General features: G+C 38.1%; 1 protein-coding gene across 2 annotated transcripts in view; it reads left to right on the top strand.

Moving 5' to 3' along the window:
- The window catches only part of trim36 (tripartite motif containing 36), a 33,653-nt gene extending 25,117 nt beyond the window's left edge, over positions 1–8,536 (top strand). For both annotated transcript variants that reach the window (XM_066711289.1, XM_066711288.1), the window contains exons 8-10: positions 39–332; positions 3,234–3,531; positions 4,455–8,536. In XM_066711289.1, coding sequence (XP_066567386.1) covers positions 39–332; positions 3,234–3,531; positions 4,455–4,815 — 953 coding nt within the window. In that variant the 3' untranslated portion in view covers positions 4,816–8,536. The remainder of the gene's footprint in view (positions 1–38; positions 333–3,233; positions 3,532–4,454) is intronic.
- Positions 8,537–12,209: the final 3,673 nt, after the last annotated feature.

Raw genomic sequence — 12,209 nt, 5'->3', positions numbered from 1 at the left:
GGCTCTTCACGTTTTGTTTTGTTCCTTTTTTGCCCCAGTTCCTGATGAGCCAGTTATCAACCAGTCTTTGAGTCGTGTCTACAATGAAGGGCTGATCTGCTGGGATCTACCTGAGGACTCCTCCCCGACAGACCAATACATCCTGGAATACAAGAAGCTGGATAATGAGGAGGAGACCTCCTGGCAGGCCAGTGAGAAAGTCTTTGGCAGCAGCAAAGTGGTTTGCAATCTGGACCCCAACAGCGAGTATTCCTTCAGGGTCAAGGGTTACCGCAACTCCGTCTCTAGTCCCTTTAGTGCAGAGGTGACTTTTCATACACCACCAGGATCAGGTATGTACCTCTCCAATTACCAAGTTACCATGGGAGGAGGTGTCTTAATTTCAATTTTAATTTAACTGTTTCTCAGACTTTTTCATTGCTTTATAATAAAATCAGATTACTGTTTTTAAACAGATTTTTTGTTTTCGGTCATACTTCATATTATGTACAAAGATTGCAAGTTATTGGAGAGTAAGATGTTAAATGCATCATTAACCGTCAAACGCATCGATTTGTTTTATGCTTTGCCTCTCGGGTTATTGAATTATTGTAGATGGATAATCGGATAATTCAGATCTCGGACTCCATTGTAACAATGGCCTGGAAACTGTTCAGAATTTGTTCAGGGTCAAAACAACTGAACAATCCTCTGCTTGTTTGGAACCCTAATATATTGTTGCTAAATAGTTCCCAAAACACTTGCATGGCTGAGGCAAGGTTTTCGCGATTTGATTAAATGGGAATTCAGTTTGCAGCAGCCTTTTATGAAAAACCATGACAAGGCCTTTGAGGACCTCTTGTAGATGCTTATTAAAATGCCTGCACTCCTTTTCTCCATAACAACCGGGAGATGAGTCATGGCAGACTACTCTAATGGAGTGGTCTGTCACTCTTCCACCAGTAGAGGGCAGTGAGGAGCAGCTACTCCTCCCTCCCATTGTTTACAGAAGGGGAGGCGCACGGGCGAAACCGAGCCTATACTTCTCAGTTCAGACATCCGTTGCTTGCCTTGACGCTGCTATCGTTAAGCCTGGAAAAGCATGTGCTTGGTCACAACCTTGAAAGCTTCCAGCCTCAGGGGAGGGATGTTCACTTAAACCGCAGGAGTTAAGAGGCTGAAAACAGCAGGCGCCAGCTGATGCCTGCAGAAGGCCGTCAGAGTGTGGGTTCTGTGAAGCCGCAAGGTCTTTTCTTTCAGACACAAAAGGAATTTTGAAACCACACCTTGTTTGGAGAAAAATAAAGAAAACGGAGGGGGTTGGGGGGAAATCAATAACTCCTCTCCAAAGTGAGGAGAGGTTGAGTTGTTTCTTTTGAACCCCCTACCCCCCTCATCTGTATGCCTGGCAGGTTTTCTGTGAGCTTGGGTTGGAGCCTGGCCCAGTTTTCATTAATTTAGAAGAGCATCCAAATTCCTTCATTCCTTGGGACTTGTAAGAGCAAATGAGCAATGGGTTTATTAATGAGCTGGAATTCCAAGTTGGTATAATGCATCCCCCACAGTTATCTACTGTTAAACTACACTCTCTGCTTTTAACTTTGGATTATTTATGACCTGGGTTCATGTACCCTTTATTTGAAAAAAACGCTCTACATTTATACAGAGAAAGAAAACTTCTTATTCCACACACTCAAACGCATGAAAAAGTGACACTTTGTTGGTGTAATTGTTATTTAAGTGCAGTATTATGCATTGTAAATAAATCCCCATTGTTAGTATTGCACTGATCATTTTAATTAAATTATGAAACTCACTACAGAGATGTTCACCTTGAGAGAGAAAGTATATCTGGGGTGAAGTGAAGGGAAACTGGGCTTCAGTTAGGGCCTCCTCTGTTCATTAAAGTTACCATGGCAGTGAATTTGGCAATCATGCATAGAGGCTTGAGGGCTGACCCCAAGTTCCCATTGACAATGCAAGTGTGATGGTTGCACTTCTGCTAGAGTATCGGCAAGACTCCATCATCCATTGTGCTGTGGCGCTCAGGGCGGTTGACACAAAAGACCTCCATGTTTAGAGAAGCATTGCCTTGCCTTTTCGACTGTCTGCAGTTTACAATGAAAAGAGAACCCCACAAATTTAATAGATTTTTATAGTGGTCACTGTATAATTGATAATGTATAAGCAGCAGCACCTACAATTCCTGAACCATTTACAGAAAAAATCCCTCATGAAATGGCTCCTTAATTTTTGCATTATTTATGGTTTAATTAAATTACATTTTCTGACAGTACAGGTTACATTTGTTGTTTTCAGTAATTAGTCTTCTGTTTGTGTATTTAGTACACTTACAAAATGTCTTTCCTGAACCCCTTGTAATTTTCAGAATAAGATCTACTTATTGTCCTACCCTTTAGCTCGATTTGTAATAGTCTGGGTTGATTTTAAAGCAAGTCAGATGTGACCTGTAATTCAGTATTATGTAATGGGTCAGAGTGACTGTCAGCCCCATGATGTAATGTAGGGCTTTGTTATAAGTCGCACTGGGATTTGTGTATTTGTAAATTCCAGTCTCTGAATTCCAGAGGTGATTACTTCTAATTATTTAACTAATTTCAGTGTTCAGAATGAAGTGGAAGAATAAACTCCAGGTGGATAATACTTTATACACACACAAAAAATATATATATACATATATACATGTATACATGTATGTGTGTATATATATAAGATCTTAAGTTGTAGATCAGTAACTTTAATTTTAATGTGTCTGATTTAATGGCACAGAGCTCAGTCTGCTCAGTATTGACAAGACTGCCTTCAGCTGGTTACACCATGAAATGTATCTTTTGCTATTTTGGATTTTTTAAGTTTTTGCTAACATTGGCATGGTAATGTATGATTTATATTCCAAGACCAGGAGAATAATTTGAATACATTAGAATTATGCAAATGTCTGTCTCAAAATATCTCCATTGCGCAGTGGCACCAATAGGGCTGTTACCGTAACTTCCACATTGGCAGTCACACCGACAGTGCAGTAGTGATGACAAGAACACTATATTGATTTGTATTTTCTTTGTCATATCCAGAATTGCCAGTTTCAGGAATTGCAATATGTACCCAACATTGACATGTATAGCGGAGAACATATTACAAGAGTTGCAAGCGACCTTTAATATTGGCCAATTTAAGATGCACTTTGACACTTCATTGAGAAGTACTGAAGAGATTCTTTTCTGTTTCTACAGTGTTCAGCTTCCTGTTCGATGACAAGTGTGGCTTCAACCCAGATCGCCTGATCCTGGGCAAGAAGAGGGAGAGCGTGGAAAGTGTGGCTGGCCTGGGCCTGCTCTTGGGTTCCGAGCGCGTGCAAACTGGCAGCTTCGTGTACTTGGACTACATCATTGGGGACACGGGCATCTCAAGGGGGAAGCACTTCTGGGCTTTCCGCGTGGAGCCATACTCTTACATGGTGAAGGTTGGTGTCGCTTCGGACACAAAACTGCAAGAGTGGTTCCACAACCCCCGAGACACCAGCAGCCCCAGGTAAGATGGCCCACACTGGAGATGGGTGCCTTCAACACAGGAAAGTGTTGCTTGAAAGCCCCAGTTTGAAATTCCTCTTCTTCGTTAGTCACCACTAGCGGTTTTATGTGCAGCCTATGCTTTAACTTCCAAGGTGTTTGTCATTATTTGATGAAGATGCCCATTGACTGGGGAATGAGCAGGCGAGCGTTTTTTCAAAAAGATGGCAAGTGCCATCCCCAAGACCTGGCGTGCAACGCTGCTTCACTGAATCACGCTGTTTAATTCAGAGATGTGAATTCTCTCTGGCAGAATGTGACTAATTAGGCAGATGTTTAGATTATTCAAATTGGAAAGAACCATTTTAATTTCATCCTTTTGGCATAACCACCTGAAGTGTAAGCAAGTATGTTAGCATTCAAGAATCTGGGAAACAGATTTATTTTATGATAAGCTATGTACTGAGGTGGAGGACGTATGTCATCAGAAACGTGTGCTGTGCTGTGTGCCAGTGATCCCGTCTTCAGAAGCTGATAACACTAGAAGTAAATACTATTTTATTGATTTGCCATTTTATTAGAAATCTTTTTAAACTACGAATAGTTTTCATATGCAAATACAACTTTAAAATCATCTACAATGATTTAAAACAAAATGTTCATAATTTAATAAGTTTATCTTAAATCTAAAGCTCAAATACATTTCCATATTTTATAAGTGTACGTTTCGCTTTTTTTTTAAATCTAACTTCTCAAATAACTTCATTATATACAATTAAATCTGCTGTATACAGATGAATATTACACACAGTATTTATCAGAACAATACAATACGTGTTGCTGCTTATTGCTTTCATTTCTGCAGGCAGGTTTTGTGTCCAATCTTAACAATGACAATAATAATTTTAAAATGCATTATTGATTTTAAAGGGCTCTTTCTTTCAGGTATGACCATGACAGTGGCCATGACAGCGGGAGTGAAGACACCTGCTATGACCTCTCTCAACCGTTCACACTGGTCACTATCGGAATGGGCAAGTTAGTCATCCCTAAGGGATCGACGACAGCGGCCGGTGACTACACCAGCCGTGTCCTGCCTATGCCTCCTCGCATCGGCATCTGTTTGGACTATGACAAAGGCATGGTGTACTTCTATGATGCAGACGACATGAAGTGCCTTTATGAGCGACAAGTAGACTGTACCGGTACCATGTACCCATCCTTTGGCCTTATGGGTAGCGGCGCTGTTCATCTTGAAGAGTGTATCACAGCCAAACGTTTGGCATATACCGAAGAAGTTCAATAGATTTAATGATGTTGCTGAAGTGATGTCGTTCTTCTCGTTTCACCTGCTGTGACACTGGCGGTAACCCTTTGTTAAGCAGCTTTGAGAAATGCAGAGCTTTAGTGACATTCACCTCGGGTCTGATGGTGTTGGTCACTGTGAAAGATGTAGTGCAGAGAAAATGATGTTTGAAAGATTATATATAATTTTTTGTTCTTATTAATTTCTGATGTGAAACCAGTTATTTTTGGAACATCTGTTAGACTTGCATTTCTGTGGCATAACACTTCAAGGCAAGTTATGAATATGCCAAGTGAAAACTTGATAACCTCGCATCTAAACACTGGTGTGCCTTTGGAAAATCTATAATTAGCCTTTTTCTTTTTTCCAACCAATTTACATTTTCAAACAAAGATCAGAACAAACTAATTCAACGTTTTAAACTTTGAGGAATATAGTATTACCATCAATACCTTTTTTAACCTGGGTCTCTTCAGTTTGTTTAAAGACTGAAATCTGCTGATAAGAACAATAGTCTGAGTCGTGCCAGACTAGTAAAAAAGAAATAGATTTTGGCAATATTGAAAACACATTCTTTACAATGGTGATTGTCGTCAATCTTGGCACTAATCTAGGACTGTGCTTTTCTAATGAACATAGTCTTGCTTATCACGCTAATTAAATAAATGAATGCAGTGCTACTGAGGAATGTAAATTGGTGGATTGTCCACACCTTTTATTTTATAAACCTTTTGAAACAATTCAAACTTTCAACTGATCATGTAATTGTTCCTTTTGACTACTGAAATCTACACTGTTTTTGTTTCAAGGGATTGTTGGTTCCCTCACTCACCTCATTAGTCTTAGTTTTAAAGAATGGTCGGTGTTTTTCAAATCATTAGACCAGCCTAGTTTTGAGCTACATATTGCCCATTCGTCATTGGAATGTAAAAATAGTATTTTTCAATGTGAAAAATGAACTTTGCGTTGTGGACTGAATGTGGGAGCAGTATTAGTCAGTATAGCAGAGCCTTTAAGCATCAAGGTCACCAGGACCTCAATCTCTGGAGAGTCATTATACTCTCCCAAAATAGAAATGCCATACAGGGTCCAGCTGCTAATGTTTCTGACAAAGATCTATATCATTTACAACAATCAGCTGAAATATACTTTGCACAATGTTCAGTTGATTTCTGCTTAGGGACCCTGGACAAATTATCTAAACATCTTAGACTTGAAAGCATTTATATATAACAAAATGTAATATTTTAAATCAGTTTGATCAATGAAAACCAGCCAGAGATTGGGAAAGCTTTAAGGTTTAAAACCCATTTAAAAAAAGAAAAAAGATACTCTTAAGCAATTGACATGCAACTTTTAAAATGCTGGTAGTTTGCAAGCACCGGTATCATCTACCCTTCAGGTTATAAGTGGTCCATTTCCTTTGCAAAATAGCTAGTAGTTGTGTATATTTTGTTGTAATGTCCTTATGCAGCATGTCATGACGTTTCCTGATGTGAATTGGCTGCAGAAAAAAACATTTCCTTTCAGAAGGTGTAATAAAGATATCCTGGAGAATCTTTACCAGTCTGGCTGTTCCACAGAACGAATATGAAATCAAGTGAAAATCATGGACTAGACAAGCCCAAGACACATGATGTGGTTTGGCACTAGTTTTGCTTCCAAAAGCAGGGAAGTACTTTATGATTAGGAACAAAAACAGATGTATACTTGTATGATACATCAGAGAAAGGCCTCGAGAATGAGGCACACAGGATAATGCTTAATTGTGTAATTTGATTTATTGCAATGTGATATAGGAAAGTGCAAGATCTAACCAGTGTTTTCATGCTGTGTAGCACCAGTGTTAGGCCTAGTGGTCTGAACTGTAGTTTGTTCAAAGATGGTGTATACCTTTTGGACTTCCAACTTACTGCTTGTTGAAGAAGTGCCTGTTTGAAAGCATAGGCCCACAAAATAGGCCAATCTTAAGGCTGGATTTCACTGTACTGAGATCAAATATTTTGATATCAGAGGGACATTGCTGCTGTTTAGATGTAGCGCAGGAGTTGCTGTGCTATGTTCTCTGGGGGAGATCCGTTTGTTTATTGGAGAGGACAAGCATAAGGGACCAAACATTGGACTGTCCCCCAGAACATGGTTCCAGACGCTGCTCTTTCACAGACCAAGCAAGACATTTCTTTTAAGAAAGGTGTATTTATTTGTATTTTATATTTTAATATTCATGAATTTATAGGGAGACTTTTAAGTTTGTTTGTAGTTACCTTTTTCTTCCTGAGGGAATAGTAGTGGTGCTCAGATCTTGGCCAAGGGGGCCAGTCACTGCCTACCTCCTCTCGCTGTAACCTGCTAGCCCCTCCTGACTTATACTGTTATCTATCTTATGGAAAATGTTTGTTCTCATTTGTATGTGTTTATAAACTAAGCAAACCTTACTAAACACAAAACCGGTTGTAAAATGTTAATTTAATCCATTTGTTTTCCGTGAATTTGTTGTAATACCGTCTGATTTTTTTTCTAATGGAAATATTAGACCGTCAGGAGGATATACGGTTTCGTGAAAATCAAGAAGAAATGTATCCTTACTCCGCAGCTTAATTAAAAGAAAAGTGAGAGCTCAAGCAAGCATCGAATCTTGACAAGCTTGTGTGGGCTTGACCTGTGTGCTTGTTACTGGAATTAAATCTGAGAGGGGTGGGTGGGGGGGGGGTTATTTTAATTGTGTATAATGACTATGCCAATTATGAATAGCAATATGCTTGGGTTAATACGCTTCGTTAAAAGAAAAAAGCATGACTTTAAAAATGTAATAAAATTTACACGTGCTTATATCACTGCTTTGAACAGTCCTGAACTACGCAATGTAATATTTTACACTTCTTGATGAGTCTGCAATTCATGTTGTACCCTGAAACACACCGTCTGCCCCTCTCCCCATTTCTCATTCACTGTTTGGAGTGTCCTACTCAAATTGTTTTTGAGTGTTGAGTTTGTTTTTGTTGTTTGCTGTGAACACTTCGGGGGGTGGGGGGGTATTATTATATATGGTCACTGGGCAAAGTAGAATCTGGCTTATTTTTTGTGCCCTTTTCTACATTGGTTCAAGGTAACTAGTTGCCTCAGTACCATTACAGGTGCTTTTATACCAAATGATTGTTTTCTTGTTAATTTATTTTCACACTACATTAGATCAAGGTGACGGATGGGAGTGGAGATCACTGAGGAAAGAAAAACAAAACTTCTAGACAGCCTTAAAAACTTTAGTGGGCTTTTTGCATGGCATTCCTGTAGGTCAGTTAATTGAGACTAGTTTTGTTTTAGACTCAAACCTTCACAACCATTTTGTAGCTTTTCATCACTACAATACTTAGACTAGTTAAAGTCACTTACAGGTAATAGACACCACAACATTTCAGGTACTTTTATTTTTTTCTATTTACTCTTGGCAATGCTAGCACTTTATAGCATGTACTTCGCTAAGCGCTGTGCAGGCACGTATGTATTATTGTGCAATATGGCTGAAGACTAATGTGTTAGTAACTACTGTTCTATGAACTCTAATCTGGAAAAAGGTACGAGGAGAGACTTTCTGCAAAAATGTGTAAATGCTTTAATGGAATGAGCCTCATTTCTGTAAATCTGACTGTATGTATTTCTTAATTATTTTTCACTTTAATTTATGGTTTGGGTTTTATATATAAAAATAAAACTATAAGTAGTACCTTTTTGAGTGTGGCTCATTTGTCAGAATACACCCATCAGTTTCTAAAACATAGTTTATAGGTCCCATTGTTGGTATAAGTATGTGTTTTTGTTTCTCCTGCTCAATTCTATCATATTAGCACATTTTTATCATATCAAATTTAACGCTTGCTAAAAATACAAATCTAAATTGGCAGTGGTCAAAAGGCTGAAGGAGTGCTGTTTTGGGGTTTCAGGATGTCTTTTTAAAACCTCCTGGATTCTGAAACTGATCATGTACAGACATTTTTCTTCCAGCTTACTTGTTGCTAAACTATTCTGTATTTGCTAAGAGGGATGGTGTTGAACTTTTAAGTTAGATTTTAACACTTGTATTTAGTAATATGAACTTGGACAGGCATGGGTAATTGGGTACAAGATCTTGACCTACTGCACAACTTTGAACTTGAATTACTCTGCTGACCCTGCTGATTTCGGAACAAAACGTGCAGTGTATTGAAATGAAAGTGCCAGTGTTACTGCATGCCTCAAATTAGTGTGATATGTTTATCCTGGGTTAATGATAAATGGGAGATTCAGTATGTATGCACATGTAGAGATGAAACCAATTTACTACAGGCATAAACCTTAATTGTTGTTTTGGGGCAAATACCAACACATGCTGCCAGAAATCACTAAATATATAATTAGGTCAAGTACAAACCATAATTTTAAAATGTATACACACAATCAAAGATCTGATTTAAAACTATTCTATTTATTTTGAATCCTGTGATTTACTGTATTACTTTGCTATTATGTTGCTGCCAAAATGTGCTTCTGTTAATTGTAACAAAAATAACAACTGCAATGCCACTTGACTACAAACCTTTTATGTTGAGAAGTTAGTGTAATTTCATCTCCATTTTCTACCTGAAAAAGTTAAGCAAAAATATTTTCTGTGTGGAAAAAATCTTTGTGGCAATACAGGGCAGTAATAGTATAGTATGACAAAAAGACATGGCTCCATAAAGTTGAAATATACAATTAACACACGCTGAACTTAGTTATTTTCTTTTTTTTAGAGCTTGGTTTGCTTGCTTCATTCCAACTGTTTTGTTTGTGTTGCATTTCATATAGTACGGTTTCACCAGTACTGTTAATTTTTCTTAACCAGAATGGGCACTATTTAATGAAGAGTACATATGGGAGCTCTAACACAGACTGCTTGTCATGTAAGCTGTCTTTTTCTCAGAAAGAAAATGCTGCAGAGGTTTGAATAATGATTACAATACAATCAATGTAATGATTTTCACAGCTCCTTAAGATAAAGAGAAGGCCTGTTATTTGTTTGATCAGCTTCAGGCATGATTTGACAGGTCACTAGGTAAAGTAATTGTTTAATTTGGATGAGGATCCATACCAGAGGCAAGTGGTGTAGTTTCTTGTCTGACAGGAATAGTCTTTGTTGTTGCTGACTCGCTAGATTGCTAATGTTGTGCAACAAGGTGCCTTCACACGATACTGCAGAAACAGGACCCAATGGAGGCTGTAAATCACCCGAGCTGTGATCAGGTGGTAATGGATTATACAATCTATATCACACAGCAGTGCATTTACCAACCCTGGCTCTAAATGTGTGGCCTGTCTCACTCATTCAGCTCCAGATGCATACACTTGCAGCTGTTAAATGTATCTTTCCAATGTATGTAAGGTCCAAATGAATCCAAGTACCATGATCTAATATTCAGGTGTGTGTGTATATATAATATATATAATCATCACCATCAGACTGTATCAATCCACTGCTGGATCCCAAGATGTTTCCACTTGGGGAGGCCTTCAACTTTTTTTTCCCATGTCACAACTGCATTATTATTTAATCTTCCAATCTTCTAGATATTTTTTTATCTCTTGGTATCCATTGGTATCTATTTATCCATCTAATAAATAACCTACTGCTAAAACAACTGCTTGACATGTTATTCACGATTATTTATTGTGTTTTTGTAATGAATGGAAAATTCATTGGTATAGTAACAATTCTTGGTGGATTGTAATGTTGAATGGTGCATGTACCATGGTGTGAGCATCTGGCTCCAACTCAAGAACAAGAAAGGCCTTAGTGTATTAGAAACTGGTCTAATTTGTTCTAGAAGACAGATTAGGCTGACACACAATAAGCTCATTTAGTATTCATTCTGAAATGTAGGAGTTTGTCCATTTGCAACAGAAAAGCAAACAAGATAATTGTTAAAGGAACTATTTTCCCACAATGTGAGGACAATATTCTGAATTTAAATGATGAAGGGGTCTGCCATTTTAAGAAATACAATCTTGTATTTCCTTCACATTCTTATATTACCATATAAAGCACACTTTTGTAATCGCCAGTAAACTTTATAAATAGTGCACATGCTGCACTGTGAAACATGTATGCTGTAATGTATATAATAGTTACAAGAAGGCAGTAAGACAAACTAGGCAGGCACTGGATTTAAGTTAATAATGCAGTGGTCCTGAAATTTAAAACACAAACACCATAAAAACGGTCACACAGAAACAAACAAATAAGAACACCCATTCAAAATCAAGATAGTGAAAGTCAAACAAAAGATATGTGAACTTATTGGAGTAGAGTAACCTGAACATTTTGAATTCACAAAATAACTGAAAGCTTAATTTGTGTTTGAAGCAACTGCAGATTCAGACCCATCACAAACCCAAGCGTCACCCTTCAGCAAGTTTCATAAGTCTCCTTAAATCATGACCTACTTAGCACTGTGTAAAAGGGTTAAAGTGGCTCAGTTAAGTGATTGCAAGTTCAACCACCTAATTAGGAGCTCAGATACAATGAAACCCTGAACACTCTATTGCCCTAGGCCCTGATGATGCAAACCCTTATTTTAGTCATTTTCATTGGCTCAGAAATAACATGCTTCATTTATTTTACTTCAACTGCAATAGCTTTTTGCAGAACTCGTGCAGGATTTTATTGTCTGGGATAGATATGGTCACTATTACTCTCAAAGCCCTTAAATTAAACCTAAAGACCTCTTAATTCTTGTGATACTTCATTGTTTCACTTATGCTGTGATCAGTCCAGGTAGAGGGCCCTTCTTCTTATGTCTTCAAGTACACATTACAATCAATATATATGTGTGTGCTTGGAATAATAATAAGAGATAGAAAATAATATTAATTAATTAATGGATCTGAGAACAAACCGAAATATGTGGCCATTGAAAGAGTGAAAATGTTAAGATGGCAATGGGCTGGACACATGGCAAGAAGAACAGATTAATGATGGACAAAGGAAGTTATTGAATGGATATCAAGAGATGGAAATAGACCTAGAAGATGACAACATGTAGATGGGAAGATGAAATCCTACACTTTGCAGGCGTGACATGGAAAAGAGAAGCTGTTATAGTATAGCTGACAGTTATAGTAGATCGAAGCAAGCAGTGGATCGATTTAGGTTGATGGTGCTATATATACAGTTAGGTCCATAAATATATGGACAGTGACACAATTGTCATCACTTTGGCTCTGTACACCACCACAATGGATTTGAAAGGAAAGAATCAAGATGTGCTTTACACAAAAACGCAAAACACCCCCAGAACAACCAGGAACTGAAGACAGCTGCAGTACAGGCCTGGCAGAGCATCACCAGGGAAGAAACCCAGCTGGTGATGTCTATGGATTCC

This window comes from Amia ocellicauda, chromosome 8 (assembly GCF_036373705.1).
Source record: "Amia ocellicauda isolate fAmiCal2 chromosome 8, fAmiCal2.hap1, whole genome shotgun sequence".
Lineage (NCBI taxonomy): Eukaryota > Metazoa > Chordata > Actinopteri > Amiiformes > Amiidae > Amia > Amia ocellicauda.
This window is presented reverse-complemented; position numbering and strand designations above follow the sequence as displayed.